Consider the following 21,059-nt stretch of genomic DNA (forward strand, 5'->3'; position numbering starts at 1 on the left):
TAGCAAAACATGCGTTGGTAGCCGGGGCTCCGAGCATGCAGAGTTCCTTCCGGCGTGCAGCTGCATTTCCGTCGATGATTCTGAGCGAATTTCAACGACACACTTTTTCCATAGGGATTCCGCGCGTCGCTTTTTTTTCTCATTCTCGTTCTACGTAAAGCGGAAAACGCAGACGAAATTTAGATAAACGATGCGATCTTATTACGGGAATGGAAAATAAAAGGAAGACTGAAGAACGGTATAAAATAAAATGTAAAATACTGAATGATAGGGCTGAATTGGGAATAATGAAAACCAGGCTGTGGTACATATACAAATGTACTTTTGATTTTGATAAACGGCCGATAAAAAAACAGATTCCGGTTGAAGGAATTGGGTTTGGTAAGAGACAAGCTAGCGAAGAATTAAGTTAAGTGCAGGTGCATGTGGGTGGAAGTGGTAAGGAACCAGCCCACCACCTTCATCTGCTCTCCTTCTCCGTTTCCACGCTCCTGGAAAACGGTAAGTGCGAAACTCCTCCGAGGCCGTCAGTTGGTCGTTCGATCCTCGTCAATTAATAAGTAGCGTGCGTTTATATTCGAAATCATTTAGTTTATCAAACGAAATTCGTGCCAATTTTGTGTTACCTATGGCTGCACTTAAGGATTTATACTCCATCATTTGGGAGCCGTTTACATTTTAGGTATATACATATATACGCTCATTTTATACTTTTTAATTAATATTTCTTTTAATGAAATATTTTTTCGTTTTTTCTTGCTGTTATCATCTAATTACTATATATTCTTGGCAAAACTGGTAGCTGAGTTTAATTCGCACGCGACAAGTGCAAATTAATTAGTCGGTGCTTTTTTACACTATAAATTAGGGTAAGCACTTTTAAAAAGCTTGCATTGAATTTCCTCAATTTTATTCAGTAGAATTAAAATTGTTTAATCAATCCAGTTTAAAGCGCATCCGTGTTAATTTGGAAGCGTGTGAAATTAAATGAAGTGAACAATGCTGCAAACGAATTGCACAACGCACAACGTGAAAAAAAACTTTCGTAGTACAGCAATATTCATTTTACACCTTTTTATGTCATGGATTAATAATAAAAAAAAAATAAAAACATAATAATTAGGAAGATCGTAGGGTAATTTTTTTTTTACGATTAGTTTGAGCTTTAAACTGATTTAATTTCGTTCATTGTATTATTTATATGCATGTAAATAATATGATAATTAAAGTGAAAACATTTTTTGCGATTTTACTCTTAATTAATTAAGAATTCGCTGCGAAGTTTTGTAGAACATTCAGAGATTTTAGAGACGCGAAACGTCATCCTTCAACTCTTAAGTTGTTCATCTTCAGAAATACACGAGTTATCTCTAAAAGAGTGTCCCGTAGGACGTTCAGATAAAGCATAAGTTTTGAATACTTCATCCATTTTCAAAAGGAATCCTCCGCAATTCGGATTTCGTGAGTAATTTCTTCCGAACAAGTATTTATGCTAAGCTCAGTCGCTTTAGATGGGTCAAAAATTGAAATTAATAATCGTGAATCCATTTATTGATATTGATTAAGTTTAATTGCATTTCAATACCAATATCACTGTATTTATCATTGCACCACATATCAAAGATATAATATCGATTGTATACCAAATTAACTATTTCAAATCGTAGTTTGTAAAATTATAATTATGGTAAAAGAGAACGATATGTTCTTAAAATGTTTCACAGTTTAAAATTAAAATGGCTAGAGGAGTATTTGGAGTGTGCAAATTGGTGCATGAATATTTGTCGTTTGTGGTATCTTACGCGAGAATTAAATTCACGTCTATATTATATTTCTGTGCTCAAGCTGCATGAGATATACGAGAGTTTGTGAATTCCCGCAGGGCATGCAAGGACATACACTACGCTTCGCAAGAAGGATATTTCTTTAAATTATCCGCTTATCCTTTTTTCTTTGCTCATGTGCTGAAATTACCAAGAAAATTCCTATCAATCAATTTCGTAAATAACCGTTTTTACAGTCTTTTATGGGTAACCAAAAAAATTCTATTACTTTTATAATATAAAAGATATGTTTAAATCTAAATTATACAAATACTGGTGACTTTAACAAGTTAAACATCTTTTTAACTTAAAAAAATAAAAAATATTCCTGAGTTCTACTTGAAAAATGAAATTATCGCTAATAATTTTTCATCGGCGATAACCGAGCAGAATATCTCCTAAGAAAGGAAAAAAAAACTTTTTTTGTTAATTTTTACGTGGGTCAAAACCTAAGTTAAGACCCTTTCTTGAAAAAATGTACGTAGGAACAACTTCGTTCGCACTATTATGACTAGGCTTGCGAGCCTCTCATACTTGAATCTTTTGATACCTTATGTTTACAGCGAGATTGATCATTCGCTGTGCCATCTAGTGGTAAATTTCTTTACTATGCTCCTCGTATGGCCATACACATATACCAAAGTTTATTAAATTTTCTATCCCTGTTTAGAAAACATTTTTCGTATATTCTACTTTATTTCCATTCTAATGGTGATCTCCTAGATGCATCATTTAATCAATTTCCGAAAAAATAATAGAATGGATAAAAAATTGCAACATTGTTGTATAAAAGAAAAAAGCCTAGTGAGGTGAAAGTTTTAAAATTTTTTATGAAAAATTATCATGATCAACTTATAATTAGGTACACATTCGTGTTCAATATCTGGGATTATGGAAATTTGACGCTGCTGGAAATGAGACTATGAAAATTGCTAGTTGTAGCTGAGATGCTCATTGAAAATTATATACATCGCCACTTGCAATTAGAAATTCAATACGTAATTTGAACAATCTTCATATAATTTATTAATATTATATTCAAATGACTTCGAAATTCATTATACACTCCTAATTAAACTTTGCTTTCTTGCTCCTGGCTCGCTTCATTTTATCAAGCTTCGAGTACAAAAGAATTGGTAAGACCTCCCAATGTGCTCATAAAACATAATTTGCAAGACTTTCCGGACGGGTATGTTTTAACGGGGTGTGATTATAATCGAAAAACGATCAAGTAAGTAGGTGAATTGCAGACAATGTCTAGTAATTAAGAATGAAATTCACTGCAGTCAGGTGACTGGGGTGGAGTAAGCTTTCTGAGAATTAATTATAAATTCGTATCAGGCCGTCCCGTATGCAGAATTCAGCATGGGAGGAGTTCAAAGTGGGGCTCATAATCTTGGAGAAGCACTGTGGGCCCAGGAAAGGCAACGACAACGATGCCACCGGTGAGTAATTAATTTCTAAGTATATATAGGTACAAAGATCACATAAAACTTTGAAACATTTTTTCCGCAATGCGCAAAGTTGGCAAAATTATAATATTATTATATAAAATTCAATATTTTGCAGATATTTTAACATTACATTACTTTGAACAACTTAATTTTATCAAAGTAGTTAATGCTCAGTCTACAATGTTTTTCCAGACGTTCTGCTAGTCTGAACAATGATAGTCAGCAGGTTAATGATTAATAAAAATTCACATGGTTAGAGGAGAACACGTACCGCTTCTGAACTTAATCCACATTAACAACTGAGCAAAGTACCGTAATTAGACCACGACCGAGTTAATGAGTGCTGCTTGGTCGTAAGAAAACAGTGCTAATTGCTCCTTAATAGTTATCAATCATAATGCATCAATTTCTCAATGTGAACATAGTTGCTCATTTTATGTTGTGCAAATTTTGGATTAGATTCGAAGTAGTCAATAACGCTAGCTAATTGATAATTATGCATCTAAAGGACTAATTGTTGGAATTTCAATTGGCATACCAACATAAATAATAACAGGGAGGGGGGTCGTGGCGAGGAATGCGTGGCCTGCCGATGTTCGTTCATTCGAATGAAGAAGGGGGAGAGGATAGATGGCGGAACAACGGATATCCGCTCTTGCATTGGGATATGTCGTTATCCTTTTTCATCGCAGAACAAAGGTAGTCCCCGGACCGAAAATTGTCTCGTGGAAAGTCGAGCGTACTGGAAAATACGCGTGAATCCCTTTAACTGGAATGTTAGTTATCCGAACGTCACTTGCTCGTTACTATCATCGCGATGTTCTCCGTGAAACTTGTTTATTGTCAAGTTAGTATGGAATTCTCTGATAGGAACGATGTGAAGTCCAGGTATGTCTCTATTTTACGAGTTGCAAGGCTAAATTATAAATCAAACATGACAGTTGCTAACCATTAACTGACTGCATTTCGCTATCAAACGTTAAAGGAACGCCAGGCTAGCAGGAAGTAAATCGTAAGGATCTGGAACGTCTATAGTATAGAGGAATATTTTGCGATTTAATAGAGGTTATGATCGAGGATCATTGAGACAGAGATTACCATTGCACTATTAAATCACCATGAAAGTCGTTATAATTTTACAACTAAAGCCAACCAATGTTTTATGTTTGTACGATAGAACCTGATGGATCCTGATTAATGGTTATACTAACTTTAATACGCTTGCAAGCCAACAAGTCTATTTTTCAACGTACAATTTAACAATACGACATGATGAATAGTTTCGAACAATATTCGGATATTCTTCCTGAAAGTTTTGTTTCGATAGATTTTTCTTTATAATATAAAGAATATAAGATCAAACTTTTCTAATCGAGCTGAATCTCTAGAGTACATATATATAATTGATTTAATTAAAGGTTTAGGGATATTTGTGGAAGTGTGTGCGTTTTGGCAGTCCCAAGTGGATATGAATGGTTGAATTCTGCGAAGATGGCGTTGGTTTATTGCACGTGATCAATTCGCGCGTTACGTGAGACTCGTTTAGTAGAAATTGCGGCGATGCGAGAGAGAACGTTCGGGGAAATAGATAGGGGAAGCTCGATCAATTCTGTGCAAGTATCGAGATCCCTTTAGAGTTCAAATGGCGACCACACGGGGTCCCTTGTGAGAACAGGAGCACGTCCTATTGTGCAACTTCCGGTCGCCACGCGGCACCGTTTCCTGACCTCTCCGAAGGGGAAAAACTTGCACAGGCTAAAAACAATCGTGCCTCTTTTCCATTTTGTTTGACTCTTTAGACGCAAACTGCTGCCTCCTTAGCCTCGATTTCTCAACTCATCTTAAAAGCAACAATATGCAATATTTCTAAACTGCACCGTTTTGTCTTCCATGTGACGAAATCTTTATAAGAGAACACCGGCGGCTTCTTCTCGAGAAATCCACCATGCGAAAAACCACTCTCTCGTAAGCCTCCTCACACCGACGCGAGACTAACGATTCGTGCTCGTGGCTGATCCACCGATAAGTAACTTCCAACGTATTTTATCGGGACTTTGAATTACAACCGATTTCCGGGACCGGAAAATAACTCTTACGCAATTGTCTGCTCATCACTTATCTTAATTTCTTATTGTTTTACGACGTAGGTATATTCGCGTGCTCCCATTTTTCGTTTTCGTAACATCCGACGATCAATTCTAATTTCGATTAATACAAAAATTCGAATTCCTGCAGTCATGAATATTTTCAGCAATCGTATTACCTGGAATCAGTGAAATTCCGAGATTAAGAGATAAAGCATTGTTTGTAATAAAGCTTACAACTTCCGTTGCTTGAATAATCCTACAGTATGTATAATTCCGTTTATAATATGGAAAAAATGTACAGCAGCTACCTTCCGTTTTTCTACATCCGCAAAACCGACAAATCCTTGGTCTAATAATTTAACATAAATTAACAAATCAAATGGTGGAAAGTAACAATCCTTGATCAAAATGCAAATAGGATTTGGCTCAGGTATGTTTAGATTTCTCGCCTAGGTCGATATAGATATGTAATATATTGTTTTTAATTTTTCATGCTTCAAGGTCCGTTGAGTGTTTTATGTAATTCGTGGATCCTTGCGAGGAACGAAATGTGTAACAAACTTGTTATTACGTAAATGAGAATTCTTCGGACGCCATCAGCGTCGCTGAAGGCAAATCAGTTCTAAGTCCTAATAATTTCAATTGTCAATATTCCAAGTTCGTCTATTCCCTTTCTTCGCATTACTTTTTATTCTTCGTCAAAATGTAGGAAAAATATTTTAGCTAGAAATTAACAAGATTTCGTTGTTTTGCAATTGCGAATTCCACGGCGTGAAAATAACAGATTTGAATGATTTTTAGGAAAATATTGAACGGCTTTATTTCGGGAAGGGATATATATAAATGGGAAAAGTAACTCTGCATGCCGTGCATTCAAATTCTGAAAGCATCGGTAACGAAGGGTCGAATTACACCCACCCACTGTCGAATTACTTCTCGCTTTCACACATCGGATTTCTCGTAACTTTAATTTCTCCAGCGAGCTCTCCACCAATAAATCATGGGTGGATGACTACCAGAAATCCTTCTTCATGTTGCAGTCAAATATTCTTCGTTTATTTGTCTATTTTCTGATAAATAAACACACGAGTATCAGGTATAAAGGCTACAAATTAAATCCACAATTAAAAAGAATAAATAAAACGAAACGAAGCCAATTTTAAGCCTTTATTTTCTATGCCACATTGATACAGAGATAAAAATGCTTAGTTTTTACTTGTAAATCTCAATGTAGATTTTGTGAAATCCGCGTAAAAGTATCGTAGACTAATTGGATCGTAAATGAAATTAAGATGCAGCTATTCGAGGAGGAGTGTTTCGTGATATTCCTTGAATTCCGTCCGATCACTGGGCGAAGCAGCTGGTAAATGTAAAGTGGGGGTATTTGTTAGTATAAACACATCTGTTTCAGTATTTCGTATTGTGTGCACGGTTTCCTCGACAACCCTCTGATTCATACCATGCATCGCAGGGGAAAAACGTGGGAGGGATAATTTTGTCCTTCGTACTATTTACTGGTCAGTTTTGGTCAAACTGTCCGAACCTCAACTTGACAGGTATTTTTATTATCATAAATTGTAGCAAAATTGTTGCATTTTTAATCGATTAAAAAATGTTATCGTATCATTTGTTTGGGAAATTTTTCTTGGAAAATTATTTGAGGTTTCTGTGGATAAGTGGCAAGCAGATCATGATTTAGTTGTATTTAGGGGTAATGCTTATAATATGGTATTTGATGTGTGGTGAATGGAAAGAAATATACGAGAAAAAATGCAACGTTGCATTGAATTACGGTAGGGAGAAAGCGTGATAAGTTGATACGCCAAATGAATGCTGCGTCGTTAAAGATCATGCGATGAGCTATTTTGTTACATTGCCTCGGCTATTGCCACACCAATTCTCCAATCGCTCTAGAAGTTCGTGAAATTTTTCATTGCTTCCTAAACCCTTTCCTCTCATTGTCCATGCATCGTCAACAGAATGACAAACTGCGGTTCGCTGCTTCAGGATGATAAAGCGTTACACTTGTAAGCTCACATCTCTCTCATGGCAAACATCATAATTTATATTTTCTGTTCACCTACTTTCATTCAGGTATCAAATAAATTTCTACATTTTATTGCCAAACGATCCTCCATTTTAACTGAATCCTTTAAATGAGAATAAATCTCATTGTGAGGTTTGACAATATTTGTTATTATACAATATTATATTTTGCCTTTTCCTCTAAAAAACTACAGATCACTTTACATTAAATTTTATTGGAAATTAATGTTTTTTAAAGAAATATAAACTTTTTCGAGGTCGGCATAAAATATACAAAGCAAAGGTATGACATTTTTTCAATGAGTGTTCAGCGAGTCGAAAAGTCAAGTTGCGATGTCATGCGAAACCACGAAGAAGAAAGTGACCATGGTACCTTGGCCTAGGTGCCACTTACGTGCACTCATCTGTATACGCATTGTATAAACAAAACTCGCTTTTCCAATTCAACTTCTGCTCTCTTCTCAGGTTTCCATTTTACTTTTACCATTAAATATTTAATTTAGCTGGTCGCGAGAAATCTCAGCAAGGATATAAATATATGAAAATTAAATAATATGAAGAGGTCAAGGACGCCTCTCGTATATATTCCTAATAAATAAAATTGTAGGTACTGTCGCGATCGAGAGAGATTGATCTTGGCAGAGAGGGAGATAAAAAATTCTTTGCCTTTTGTGTGTGCAGAGTGGCAACTATGAAGTGGTCTCGTTTCGCTTGGAATATCGCGACCTTGACACGGTAGTTTTTGAGGAGCCTCGAAATTGAAATATGCTGCTTGAAATGCATATGCGGAACAGGAAAATTACACGAAGGATACGCGTGTAAAATTATTCTTATGTCGTTTTACATTTTATGTCATTTTCTCGCAACGCTCTTTACGTGAAATTTTATTCTTCGTTACAATGTGTATTTGAAATTTTTATCCTTTTGCAAAAATTTCGATAAATTTTGTTTTATTTCATGATTGTACTGCATTAATGAGATAAAAAATTAAATTATAGTAGTTAATTTTTTTGTTCAACAAGAAAGAATTAATTATCATAAAATTCGGTGGCCTCGAAGTAACAGCTGACTCGCGAAAGGATTTAACCCGAGCTTTAAAACGCATCGAGCATGAAATTATCCTTAAAGCGATTACATTTTAGCGAAGTTAACGAAGAGCTCTGTTCCCAGCTTTAAATTATAGTCAATTAACGGATACGGTCACTTTACGTGTATTCGATAATGCCGGCGAAAATGGCATCACTAACTAATGTAAAAATGACTTGATGGTTATTAAAACATCCGATAACTACACTTTTTTTAACCGCCACATTATTGCCTTCGTCAGAGGTAAAAAGAAATCCAAATATAATTTTGGTATTGCATATAGAAAAAAAAATTTAACGCCAGAGGCGAGATACAAAGTGGAGTGTAGTTACATGGCATGAAACTCGTATACACACACGGTATAGACACATAATAATTTTTAGAAGGGTCGGCAAAGGTATATATAATAAAATCGCGTGAAAAGGATCTGTATTTACATATATATGTATAGCAAGATTTTCTCGTAGAGTATTTGTTTTTATTGGCCTGGTATCTCCAGTGGGCATTACCTTATCCCACAAAGATTTGGCACACGGCCATTCCCGACATTCAAACGTGGTGCACGTTTTTTATATTACACCAAACGCCTTTTCTTCCATATTAAGTTTTGTTGATATCCTTGGAAAGTTGACGTCACTGTTTCATTCACGTGGCCCCGAGTAATCGACAATTGATTGCAAAAATATTACGGTTGTGCAACGCCATAAAACTCGTCGAGTTAAGCGGTTGGAACATAAGGTTTGAGGTTAGTTTGGTTGGAGTTGGAAAATTACACGTACGTATCGGTCGGGAGTAAAATTAAAAAAAGAAAAGGTTCGTCGCGCAAGAATTTATTAGATGAATTTCAAAGAATTAGCGGACGACTGTCTGGGGTAATATTTGTTCGACGAGGCATGTCGAGTTATTGCGCAAAAATCGGTCTCGCCAGATGGATCATTGTAATGGTGTCACGTGTCACATGAAAGGGGGCGCTGCCGCTTAAACTAAGTTACCATATCACGTTAAGATTTTACCAATCGATTCGATCAATGAATACTTGCAAATTATTGTCAAACAATAACAGTTTGTAGAATTGTCGAGTGAAATATTTCAGTTCTTCTGGATAATTTGCTGAGTCAATAAATGAGTTTTTATTATTCGGTGGGTCGATTATTTTGATTCGGTGGTTCGTTGATGAAATTGCGAGTTTTGTAATAGGCAATGCGCCGTGGCGCTTGGAGGGCAGTGATGTCACATGGTAGCAGTCAAAGTAGAGGCCGCATGCAAAGGCTACTCGAACTCGACTGCTCCCACCCCACTACCACTCGGCTTTCTTCGTTCCTTCGTGGACACATTCAGTGAAACACGCAGGTTTACCATGCAGGTTTGAGTTTGCCGGCAAAGCTGACAGGTGTGTTCGATCAGCTACGCTAGTCTTCCTGTCCCACTGCACTATCTTTCCTGAAAGAACTAATTTTTTTACCGATTCATATGGTCAGTGTTATAAATTTTTTATATCTCTATGCAAGAGAGAAAGAGAGAGAGTATAAAATCAGTGCTGTGTCAAGTTTAATTTTACTTCGATTTATTTCCAACAAATTTACGTGAAGTAATATAAAATTAAAATAGCTTAGATTCAAATTAAATCTTGATTTTAGCTGTAATCGTTTGAAACGTGTAGGACTTTCGTGTGTTTCCGTCTTTGCCAGAAAAACCAGTGGTTACTGGATGTACACTAGTGTAGAGTATTTCTCTTGGAAATGAGAAAGTGAAAAGTCCACTCATTACTGATCACTGGTGCGGAAGTTGCCGCAGGACCTTTCCTGACCATCACTGTTGCAATTACAGTGAGTGTTGCATCCTTTGTTTACATTTTATCCCTTTGCAGGTCTCTACAAGTTTTCTAAAGTTTACTTAAAAAAAACTTTCAGAAATTGTGGAAAAATTATTCAAATAAGTTTAAGAGAATGAAGCGCGAAGAATTTTTTGGATAAATTTCGCCGAGTGCAATAACAGCGTACGGATTTTCTAGTATGGATTTTTCGGATGTGAAGATTTTGGGTTAAGAAGGAAACATTGCTGTGTCTCTGCCAAGGACGATGCTTTTATTTAGTTTATTTGTGATAAGTCACACGGTGCCTTAGTTGGTCGGATGTCAGGGATCGACTGTTCCGAGTTCAGACTGCGGAACTTCTTCCGGTCTGCGTCATAGAGTATTCGAACGTCGTTTACCTCTACGTGATATGCCCCACCTTTCTTTCATCGACTCTTTCTCTCTACTATTCTACATCCCTATCTATTCTTTCTCTTTTTCTCCATCACTTTGCACAACTCCTCCTCTCCATATTCCTACTGCATGCACTTCCACCGGAAATCATGCCCCGTTCCAATCACGATACACCCTTCCAACTAACCATTACTCAATACAATTGCAATTCCCTACCGCAAAATCATTCCAAACAATCTCATCGATTTCGTCTTTTTTATCATAAACCACTGAAATTATTTTATACACATATATTTTATGTAGGACAAATTAAAGGTAAATCGAAAGTACCTGTTATTGCTTGGATTTTTTGTTCCGGGGAATATAAACATTGTTTATATTTTCACGTAAACAAATAGTCGGCAAATTGTAACAGGTATTTTTCATTGGAAACAGTATTGATTTGCCCTGAAAGTTGAATTGGACGTTTTCGTAAATTTTACGAAGAAGCATTAACTGCAGATCGGTTAAGAGTCTACGCAAATTTTACGTAACGATTCACCGTGCACGGTCGAACACAATGAGATGACGATATGCGTCTTCTGCTTCAAGGATTTCGGTTACGAGGATCGCGTCGCTCGCTTGAATCTTTTCTCCCTTTCCCTCTTAGTCTACCAAATGCGAACAGAAGAACATATTAACCAAACTCGATATTTGTTACTTTTTTTTCTTTCATGCAAACTTTAATATTACAGTGCATAAATAATATATGTTAGTAATTGTTCGGGCTAATTCTGTTGAATGTGCATTTTCATTTCGCTGGCTCAGCAAATTTTATTCCAAACTCTTCAATGGATAGTATTTGTTCCGATCAAACGATTGGTGTAAAACTTTGATTTTGAAGTGTAAAAACAATAAAATCGTTCGATAGAGCATAAGCATCATTGTACAGGCAGCGAGGCACCGATTCTGCGGCAAAATCGAATATCACGTATATGATCGTCAACATAAACGTGTTTGACGAACACAAACACAATTGGCCAACTCGTTGTGTGCGCTCGCAGCATAAAAGGCCGCCGACCCGGTAGCCGACTTGGCGGCCTCCATAAACAAACACCCTCAAAGGTTTTTATCCAACACGTAAACAAACCGCCAAAATCATTTGTGGGCGCTCTTATATTTATGTATAATAGCCGTCGAGTTGACGTACAGCTGCGTGTATCATGGTCCTAACGTGTCAGTTTTTCTAAGCGAACCGAAGTAAAGCGTATTTTTGTTAGATGGCAAAAAGCGATAAAGCTGATTTTAATCAGCAAAATAACCACGCAATGTCTCTTGTAATTCCTTCCAACGCTGTTTAATTTATTTTGCACCTAAAAATCGATCCTTCTCATTCACCGCATTCTCATAAATAATGACAAAAATGTCGATTATAAAATTTTGCTAATTATCACGTTTATTAAAAATAAAACTATAAATCGATAACTTATGCTTGGATATTCCTATAATAATTGGTTCATGGAATGGAGGAACCAGAATATAAATACTTAACTATAGCACTGCAAATACTAATTAGACTTGGCAGAGTTCACAGTTCGTTGCACTTAAATAAACAAAACAACCCGTAGATGTAACTTGAGTATAACCGACTGAGAGAAGTTGAATGACACTAACTTCAGCCAGAACAAAAACTGTCGGTGAAATAGTTTCGTAAACATTGTCGTTTACATTGAAATACAAGCTTGCAAATGAAAGGGAACTAGAATTTAATTAAAAACTGAGATATACATATATGAATCGAGTTAACACATGATCGGAATTATACAAGTAGGAGGCAAAGATAGAGAAACAAGGGTGAATGTCAAGTTTTTAAAGAATAACAAAGTTCAGATTGGATACAACCATTCGGTAAAACTCTTTACGCTCGTAAAACTCGCAGTTTACTACATACATCGTGTCCTTATAAACTATCGTATTGGTCGCATCTCTTTCTGGGTCACATTATTTTCCGCTGGAATTACGTTGTATGAGAAAATGAAAGGGGGACGAGGGCCGAAAAATGTTTGCCGTACGTGAATGCTTTTCCCGGTTCGATACGTCGATAATTCTTGGATACGATGGACAAATAGTTAATAAAAAGCATCCAAAGACCATAAAATCTAAGAACCCATTCTATCTCAATCACCACAGCGTTTGCTCGGTAACTCGTTTCATCAATTCAAAGGTTAGGTTTCGTATTTCCCGATGGAGAGAAAAACGGCACGTATGCTTTAAGGATTCGATCTTTTTTATTTCGAGTCAAATCACATTTAGGCAAAATCAAAGAGCGGTTTGCGTCAAATTGGATAGAGATATTGTTTGTTAAAATTGTTCCTCTAAAAAAGAGGTCGCTGGCTCAGAGGGTTTGTTTATTTATAATTACGCTATGCTTGATTTGGAATAAAGCGGTTAACAATGTTACAACGAATATTAATTTGTTTAAATAATTTGCAATGTCTGCTAAAAATTTACTTATATATTCCATTTATGAAGGGATAATATGCTTTTTATCTTTGGCGAATTTTGAGAGAACGAATTGGCTTAACACAGAGATCAACTATGCTTAGTGCATGTTAAATAACATTTCTCTGTCAAGTGCAGTCAGCTGGTGAACAATGGCGGATAAAGTGCCTCGCGCAGCTTTCCTAATTTGCTGTGAAGTGTAACATGTGCTGTTTACTCGTCATATTTAATTTGCAAATTTCCAACAATTGGAAATTTTGCATATTCAGCCCAACGGCCGAGCATATTGATTTCTGGAAAACTTTTTATCTCGCCTCATTATCTTTCGCTACCTTTTTTCTTAATAGGAATTTCAAGATAGCCGATAAGACTTCCTTCACTGGAGTAGTAGTGTTAATAAAATTAAAAACTGGGTTTGCTAAAAGGGTAGTAAAGTTTTTCAATATAAATTTAAGCGATTAAAGCAGATGGGTCTTAATAAACAATTCCAGAAAAAGGTGGTGGAACTGTTGTTCGAAACATTGATGTTGTGAATTTGTTTCAAAATTCAATTTGATGATCGGAACCTTGATAACTAATTTAATTTTTGGAATTAAGAATGCTGTTAATTGCTAAAAAATATTGGAAGAAGGATGTATAACATACCGAATAAAGTATGACCGTGATCAATTTAATTGAATTCGAGACTCTGGAAGATTGCAATGCTATATACTCGGCTAAAAATGAAGCCGGTTTTTCGTTATAATCTAGAGTAAATCCTCATCTACAAACGCAGGCTTCAGTCTATTCAACGGTGATACTAACAACATTAAAAACACGTTTTTCGAGGAAAAAATTATATCACCGTATCCAACAAACAGTACCTATTTTTTCTCCTTTGGGTTTTCATGTTTTCTCCAACGACCTAACTTTTACACCTAAAGTGGTCATTAAACGAGAAATAACGTTTGAAAATGCAAATTAGTCTTGCAACGGCACGTTGAATCGTGAAAAGACTTCTTTCCGCAAATGCTCGTTTTAATAAGCCTGCGCGCACTCGAGCTTAAGGAGACTTGATTAAAGAAAAATTGTAAATACTTTCGCTAGAAAGATACATCTAGAAAAATAGACTATTTTCACGTTTCACTGAAGAATCTTCTACAGAATCCAAGTTTTCAGTGATTAATTTATTGAAATAACATGAAATAAGAAGGAAAAAATTATTGGGTTCTTTTACACTATACATTTTCAAGTAGCTTTTATGGGAAAGTTCAGAAGTAGTAAGGTGCAGTTCCCGATGATATTGTATAGAGAGTATAATGGGTAGTGCAGCTGTAAAATATGTAACACTCTTTTGCCTTTCCCCCTTTTCTTCTCTATCAGCCCCTGTCAATACCTTGCTTTTCTATCCCTTTTCATACGTGCCAACCCTTTTTTATATATACCCTTGAAGGAAACGCAATTTGTACCGACCCTTTGCGTTTCAAACTCCCTCACCCACTTATGCAGCAAGATGTACAGAGTGAAATTTTCCAAAGGTAGTCCATCCATCTCATTATCCAAAACGCCGTTGAAATTCTGTCGAGTTTGCAACTTCCGTCATTGGTACTATATAGTTGCTGAACCTATTGAAAAATCTGCATGCACTCTTTAAAATTTTTTTCAAGAGCTCTTGTCACAATTAATCTTATTTCGATGAATAAAGATAATGTAGCTAAATCAACAAATGAACTGTTTTACCATATGACCAACAAAATTAGTAACAATAATGTGAAATCGACCTTGAACAGAAATAGTTAGACGATTTCGTAAGGAATATTTATTAGGGAATAAAATTAATTTAGTATCGAAACAATATTTAATTTTCTTTATGAAGGGGAGCAGAACTCTCGGCAGAAACTCGTAAAGAATTGTTTATATCATTCGCTCGGAGGCTGCCAGATCCACTCGAGCTGAAAATAAAGCAATTTTACCGTCACATTTACTGTTAGTAGAAAATGTATCTTAGCATTCACCGTTTCTCTTCTCAAACTTTGATAAATTAATCGTCTTGACTATATTATAATATGCACGTGTTTATTCGATCGATAGCGTTCAATTTCGTTGATGAAATTTCGCACGCCAAGTTAAAGCGAGCGAAGAAAGTGCTCGCAGAAAAAGTTGATGATATAACTTCAGCTGAACAAGTTGGTGGTCTAACTTAATGTATTTGACAGGCTAATTTAGGTTTTTGAAAATGATTCAGAGTAAAAATAACAATAAAAATAAAAACAATTAACAGCAATAAGATGATTGAATAAAATTCTACAGCAATTTCAAGATATAAGACATATCTACGGGAATCGATAAATATGCTTAAGAACTTTAATATAATATCCGCAACCCTTTTTACAATAATTAACCAGTTATCGGAAAGCATTATCTCAGCAGGTATTGGCTAAAATCTAAAATTTCATTAATTGATATTCAGATAGAACAAACAAGCAAGAATGTAGTGTGAAATTTTTAGTCTTAAAATCTAACAGCTTTTCCGTAATTTCCTCCATTCTTTTGCACAGCGAAATGAAATTGTCTGACTTGTGTGTTTTGAAATGTATAGGGAAGGTAGCAGACACGAAGGACACGGAGGTGGAGTTACTCAAGATCGTAGGAAGCTATTGAAGCGCACGAGGAGCCTCGCTGTGATTTCCGAGGACGAGTTCCGGTCGAATAGGCAAATACGGCACTTCCGGTTGAGCGACGGCAGCTTCGATCTGACCAAAAGGCATCAGTTAATCCCTCGGGCTAAATTAATCGATCGTAACACCCTTAAAGACAAGTAAATCAATATCATATATTTCTATAAAATTTAAAACTAGAATTACCAAGTAATTATTTATAAAAGGACCAAGGAAATTTTGCCAATCACCGGTGTTGTGGGGAAAGACAGTATTTTATATAATTGGAAGTGAATTAATTTTGGTTTTGTGATTGCAGATTATCGAAGAGTCAGCAGCATTTGTCTGATTCGTACGAACGATATAGCGAATTAAAGCTTTGCCAGTCTCGAACACCTTGCGGATTGCATCCGATAGCTCAAGCAAACTTCAGTCCATTCGAGGAAAGACACCCATTTCATCCACGAGAAAGTCAGCTAGACCCTGATCGGCTTAATATTCTCGAGTGGCCAGAACCACCACGAAGATACCGCAGTATCCAAGCTTTGGACACCGTGAGCGGATTGGTCGACATTGTTGAGGACAATTGGCCCATTGAAGGCAATCGCAGCATAGACTGCATTTACACCCAGGTAAAAATTAAGAGAACCTTATAAATACCTAATTTAATCTTATTGCCTCGTAAAAACTATTTGACATTATTCTATAATTATTTACTAACATTATAATGTAGAGTTTCAATATAATTTGTTATATTTATCCATCAATGTCTCTTATTACTCTCGAGAAAATAGTCATCAATTTCTTCCGGTTTGCTAGTTAGATTTGCATAGTTTGCTCGAGTCAATTATAATCAAATCCACAAAATTTATGCTGAATAATTAATCTCCTTGGTTGGTATATCCAAGCTCATTTGCTCGTTAGACGTTATACTATATGTATTAACGAAAATATTTCTGACTGAAATTGAAGGTCAAACGGAAGCGCAAGGAACACCGAAGTTTGGACAGCATCCTGTTCGAGGACGAGGGTGAACTGGAATATTTCGACGTGCTAAATTTGTTACCGTTGTCGAACGTCCGATTGAAGTTTGAGGAGGAGGAGGAGGGAGAGGGTAGAGCGAAAGAAAACAGAGCAAAGAGCATCATCGGCTTTACCGACAAGTCGAGAAAGTTAAAAGCCCTCGAGTATCACAAGGATCACGCCGAGCCCTTCGTCTCCATCAGGAACAACTTTACCGACGAGGAGAAATGTAAAGGACAGGTGAACGAAGACCTACTGGCTGAAAATCCCGGTGAAAAGACCTGGAAGACTGCGATCCCTCAGGAAGCGATCGATGTTTTGGCTAACAACGAAAGTTTGGAACTTTCGGCCAATCAGGAAGCAGCACGAGCGACCTTGAATACCGAAGAAGTACCTGATAAGACGAAAAAGGAAGTAGAAATTATTGGGAAAGATCAGGGCTTGGTGGAGAAAGGTAAAGCGAAGGAATCTGAAGTGCACGTTGAGGGATTGGAGGACGGGAAAGCTGGGAAGGGTATTTGTAGAGCAGACGCAGTTTCAGTGAGGTCAGAGGGGAGGGAGAAGATCGAGGAGGCCGAGGACTACAAATCGATTTGGATATCTGATAACGAGGAACAGGACGATATGTCCCGAAGGCCTCAAATACTTAAAGTCATTGATAGTGACGTCACTAAAAGAAGACACAGAAACTCTTTAAATGTTGGATTTGATGAAACTCCCAACAACATTGATAGCAACAAAACACAGCCATCGACGAATCTTTGCCATGAAGCCTCCGAATGTCACCAATATAATAACGAGGTAAAATACTTTTTGTCGTAACTTATTTTGTAATAAGAAAAAGTAATCACCTTTAAAAATAACGGAACAAAATTTATTTGAAATATGAATGTCTTGTTTTTTCAGAATAAAACAGTAGAGGACAAAATAGTGGAATCTGCCAGAAGTTTCTTCGAGCGAAGAGACTCGGAAGACATAAAGAATGCGCAAAATGAAGGAAGATTTGAGAGAATTGTAAAAGAAACGTCAAATATTCTTGGAAAAGCTTGTACAATAGGGAAGGGTAATCTGGGCTTCGAGGCTCGCTCGGAAAGTTCAGATCTTGGCCTAGGCTCGGAAACAGGAAGCGACGGTCGAAGAAGATCCATGGACGACGAGGATTCAAACCTGAGGTCCTTGAATCAAGAGAAGAAACATAGCAGTCTGACTAGATCGAAAAGTTGTATGGATTCAATGGAATGCCAGGACCTTCCTGAATTTGACCATGTTCGCTACAAAATAGTCAAGTCCAATGTGTTTGGCAAGAATATGTTCAACTGTTCCAAAAGCGACGTGACCTACGAAGGCTTGTTGCAGTACCTGAGGGAATATTCCTTTCAGGAACTACTGTTGGATAACAACGTGGTGATAATAGAACCTGTCCGGGCTGAACCAGTGGAGCTAAAATCTTTTGGCAATAATCGAAACGGAGCAAATTGTAAAATTGCTGGTGCAATCCAGAAACCGAAGAGAAAGGAGGCAAACGATAAGAGCGAGGTTGCTGATGAGACTGATAAAGGCGTCAAATGTACCAAGCAATCGTCCATCAGGAAACACTTTTTCTATCACCCTATTAGAATTAATAGGGAGCTCATCGATGATGAATTACCGGATCCTGACACTGTTCGCAACGTTAGACAGATGTTCGAGGACACATTAAAGAAAAAGAGCAAGCACGAATTAGACCCATCAAAGAATAGAAAAAGTTTTAGAACAAAGGACTCCAATTTCGAATCCAGGCTTGACGACGAATCTGAGAAGTGGGAAATATCCAGGTGAGTCTACTAGAAATCCTACCTATCTTGCAATTCATTCCATCGAATCTCCGCTCAAACTTTAAATCAGATTTCAACCGACACCAAATGGCTCTCCGACAGGTTTCATACATCCCTCCAAATGTATTTCCTGTCAAACGAGCTTTTACATGAATGTGTTGCAATTTGATTGCGCTTTCTTCGCATTTAAAGCTTGAAAATGTGTGTTTTAAGTTTTAAATAAAAATTTCAAATTTGATAATTCAGTAATACCATTTTTCTTCCTAATCTTTAATTTAAATTTAAAAAATGCATCTGGTTCGTTTGATCTGCCTGTAAGGTTATTTGAAAGTGGATTGTGAACTTGTTGAAGTTTTAACAAATGAAATTGAATAGAAAATGAAGTTTTCAATTGGATTCGGTTTTATTGAGATGAGCTTGATTTGTCAGGTCTCGGAGTTCGAGTAGAGCAAAGGATCTAACGAGGCTGTTTGAGAGTAAATCATCGTCGAGGATGAGCGGTTCAAAGGACGATCCTGAGAGTCCTCACAGCGAGTCAAAGACGAGAGTGCTGGCACAGTGCTTCGAGTCGAGGAGTGGACAAACATCGCCAAGCGAGTCGAATTCCTTGAAGAAGATCATAAGGTACCAGCAGAGTCATCACTGGGACGCTGGGAGTGTAAGTTCCGGAGTGTCCAGTGATTATCCGGACACAGATCCAGGCAGTGGTGCTCATTGCACGTCGTCCGAGGACGAGGATATCGACTGCCATTACGACGACGGTGTTCATGGTAAAGGTCCGGGCCACTATGTGTCACAGGATGTTTTGAAGAAGATCCGGGAATGCGGAACGTCTGTCACCTATTACGGAGGAAAGGTGGTGAACACTTGTAACGGTCCTCTCATATCACCCATAATGCCCGGTAGAGCAAAGAAACTCAACAAAGGCTCCGATTATGTGAAATTCAGACTTGTTAAAAGTAACTCCTGTGATAGTAGGCTGGAGCTTACAGGTCGAGTAATTGAAGACAGATCGAGAAATAGGAAATTACGAGAGGGAGTTCAAGATTTGCGGGAGTGCACTATAGATGAAACACCAAGCATTGAGATTTCAAATTTGGAGAAGGTCGAGGGTCAAGGTAATGACGAGGAAATGAAAAGGGAACCTCCGGTTATTATTGGCCTTGAGCCTAAGAGAGACGATTCTCATTGCAGAGTGGAATTCAAACTGGATAACCTGGAAAGCTCCAAGGTCACTTATCCCAACAGATTCGTCAACAGTGCCCTCAATAGATGGCAAGTGAACGAGGCTAATTGGAAAACCGGAAGTGATTTCGGAAAAATTGAATTCGAGGAGTTCGAGGTTCTCGAGGATAGCTTAAATGGCATGGAAACTCAGGCATCGCCGATAGAAACTGCTTGAAAATTTGTTCACTTTTCATTTTAAATCAATATTGCTCGAATCTCATTGACAATTGATTATTAAGAATACCGCGCTTTTAGTCTAGCGAAAACGTTTATTTAAGTTGTATTTGAACTGTAAATGAGAAATTCAAGCTACTTCAATGCGATAATATACGGAAATTCCGTCAAGAATTTATTATATTCAATGACAAAGGAAAATACGAGCAATTGGAAATAGTTGATTTTATTTAGTATAGAATGTCATTGGATAATCTAGGTGGTAAATAGAGAGACGAAGAAACTGAGGAATAACAGAATTTTCATGAAAAATTCAGAATAGCTAAAAGTGACAATGAGGTGGAATACATGAAAAGGACAAAAGCATTGACCAACCCACTGGCCTGGTTACCCAAATGCTTCGTACTTGATCATATATAATTATTAGGCTAAATAGATAAAACATTAATTTATGCAATATGAAAGTATTAAAGACAGGTGGTTAATACGAATGAAAGCCATTCAGTAAATGCATTCGAGTGATGTTGTACTATTTAATAATTACTCGTCTGTAGTTTGTGAAGGTTTCTTACCAACGAGTTTCATCTCGATATAAAAAATTCGAGTTTAATTATTTTCTTTTCGTGTATCATAGTAAGAACTGTGTGAGATACGTGAATAAAATATTATTCGAAAAAGAATGAGTCTAAAGGGATTCCCAGAAATAACAAAAAAGATAATTCATATATGCATTATAATTGTAGAAGATATAGACTCTAATTAAGTTTTCCACGATAAAAATGTTAATACTTTTTAGTTAATTCTCTATCAGAAGATACAACAGACTGATATTATTCCATTTCTAGATGTAAAAAACTAAGATGTTTTCACACAAAGGTAGAAAGCTCATTAATGTTTGCTTTGTATTTCTGTGCGATAAATTTATCAGGATAAAAAGCTTTAGTTGAGTAAAATGCTGTTTCTTAGTCACTTTTAAAAAATACTGAACAATTTTGTTAAGTA

The 21,059-nt window shown here is 36.7% G+C and overlaps 2 protein-coding genes across 4 annotated transcripts in view; one reads left to right on the forward strand and one right to left on the reverse strand.

Annotated features, from left to right (window-relative positions):
- Positions 1-21,059, reverse strand: part of MCU (mitochondrial calcium uniporter) — a 39,421-nt gene that overhangs the window by 5,544 nt on the left and 12,818 nt on the right. The window lies entirely within an intron of this gene.
- jv (javelin) lies at positions 570-21,028 on the forward strand. 2 transcript variants are annotated; one of them, XM_066730496.1, is made up of 8 exons: positions 570-682; positions 3,165-3,268; positions 15,762-15,980; positions 16,139-16,451; positions 16,792-17,643; positions 17,749-18,656; positions 19,086-19,774; positions 19,851-21,028. In XM_066730496.1, exons 2-8 carry the CDS (start codon positions 3,189-3,191, stop codon positions 19,937-19,939), a joined length of 3,150 nt encoding a protein of 1,049 aa, XP_066586593.1. In that variant the 5' UTR covers positions 570-682; positions 3,165-3,188; the 3' UTR covers positions 19,940-21,028. The 2 variants fall into 2 exon arrangements, with proteins under 2 accessions (XP_066586593.1, XP_066586591.1); XM_066730494.1 differs by having other exon boundaries at positions 19,086-21,028.

Source organism: Prorops nasuta, unplaced genomic scaffold (genome assembly GCF_024137725.1).
Source record: "Prorops nasuta isolate Cenicafe-Biocafe unplaced genomic scaffold, Cenicafe_Pnas_1.2 PNAS00008, whole genome shotgun sequence".
NCBI lineage: Eukaryota > Metazoa > Arthropoda > Insecta > Hymenoptera > Bethylidae > Prorops > Prorops nasuta.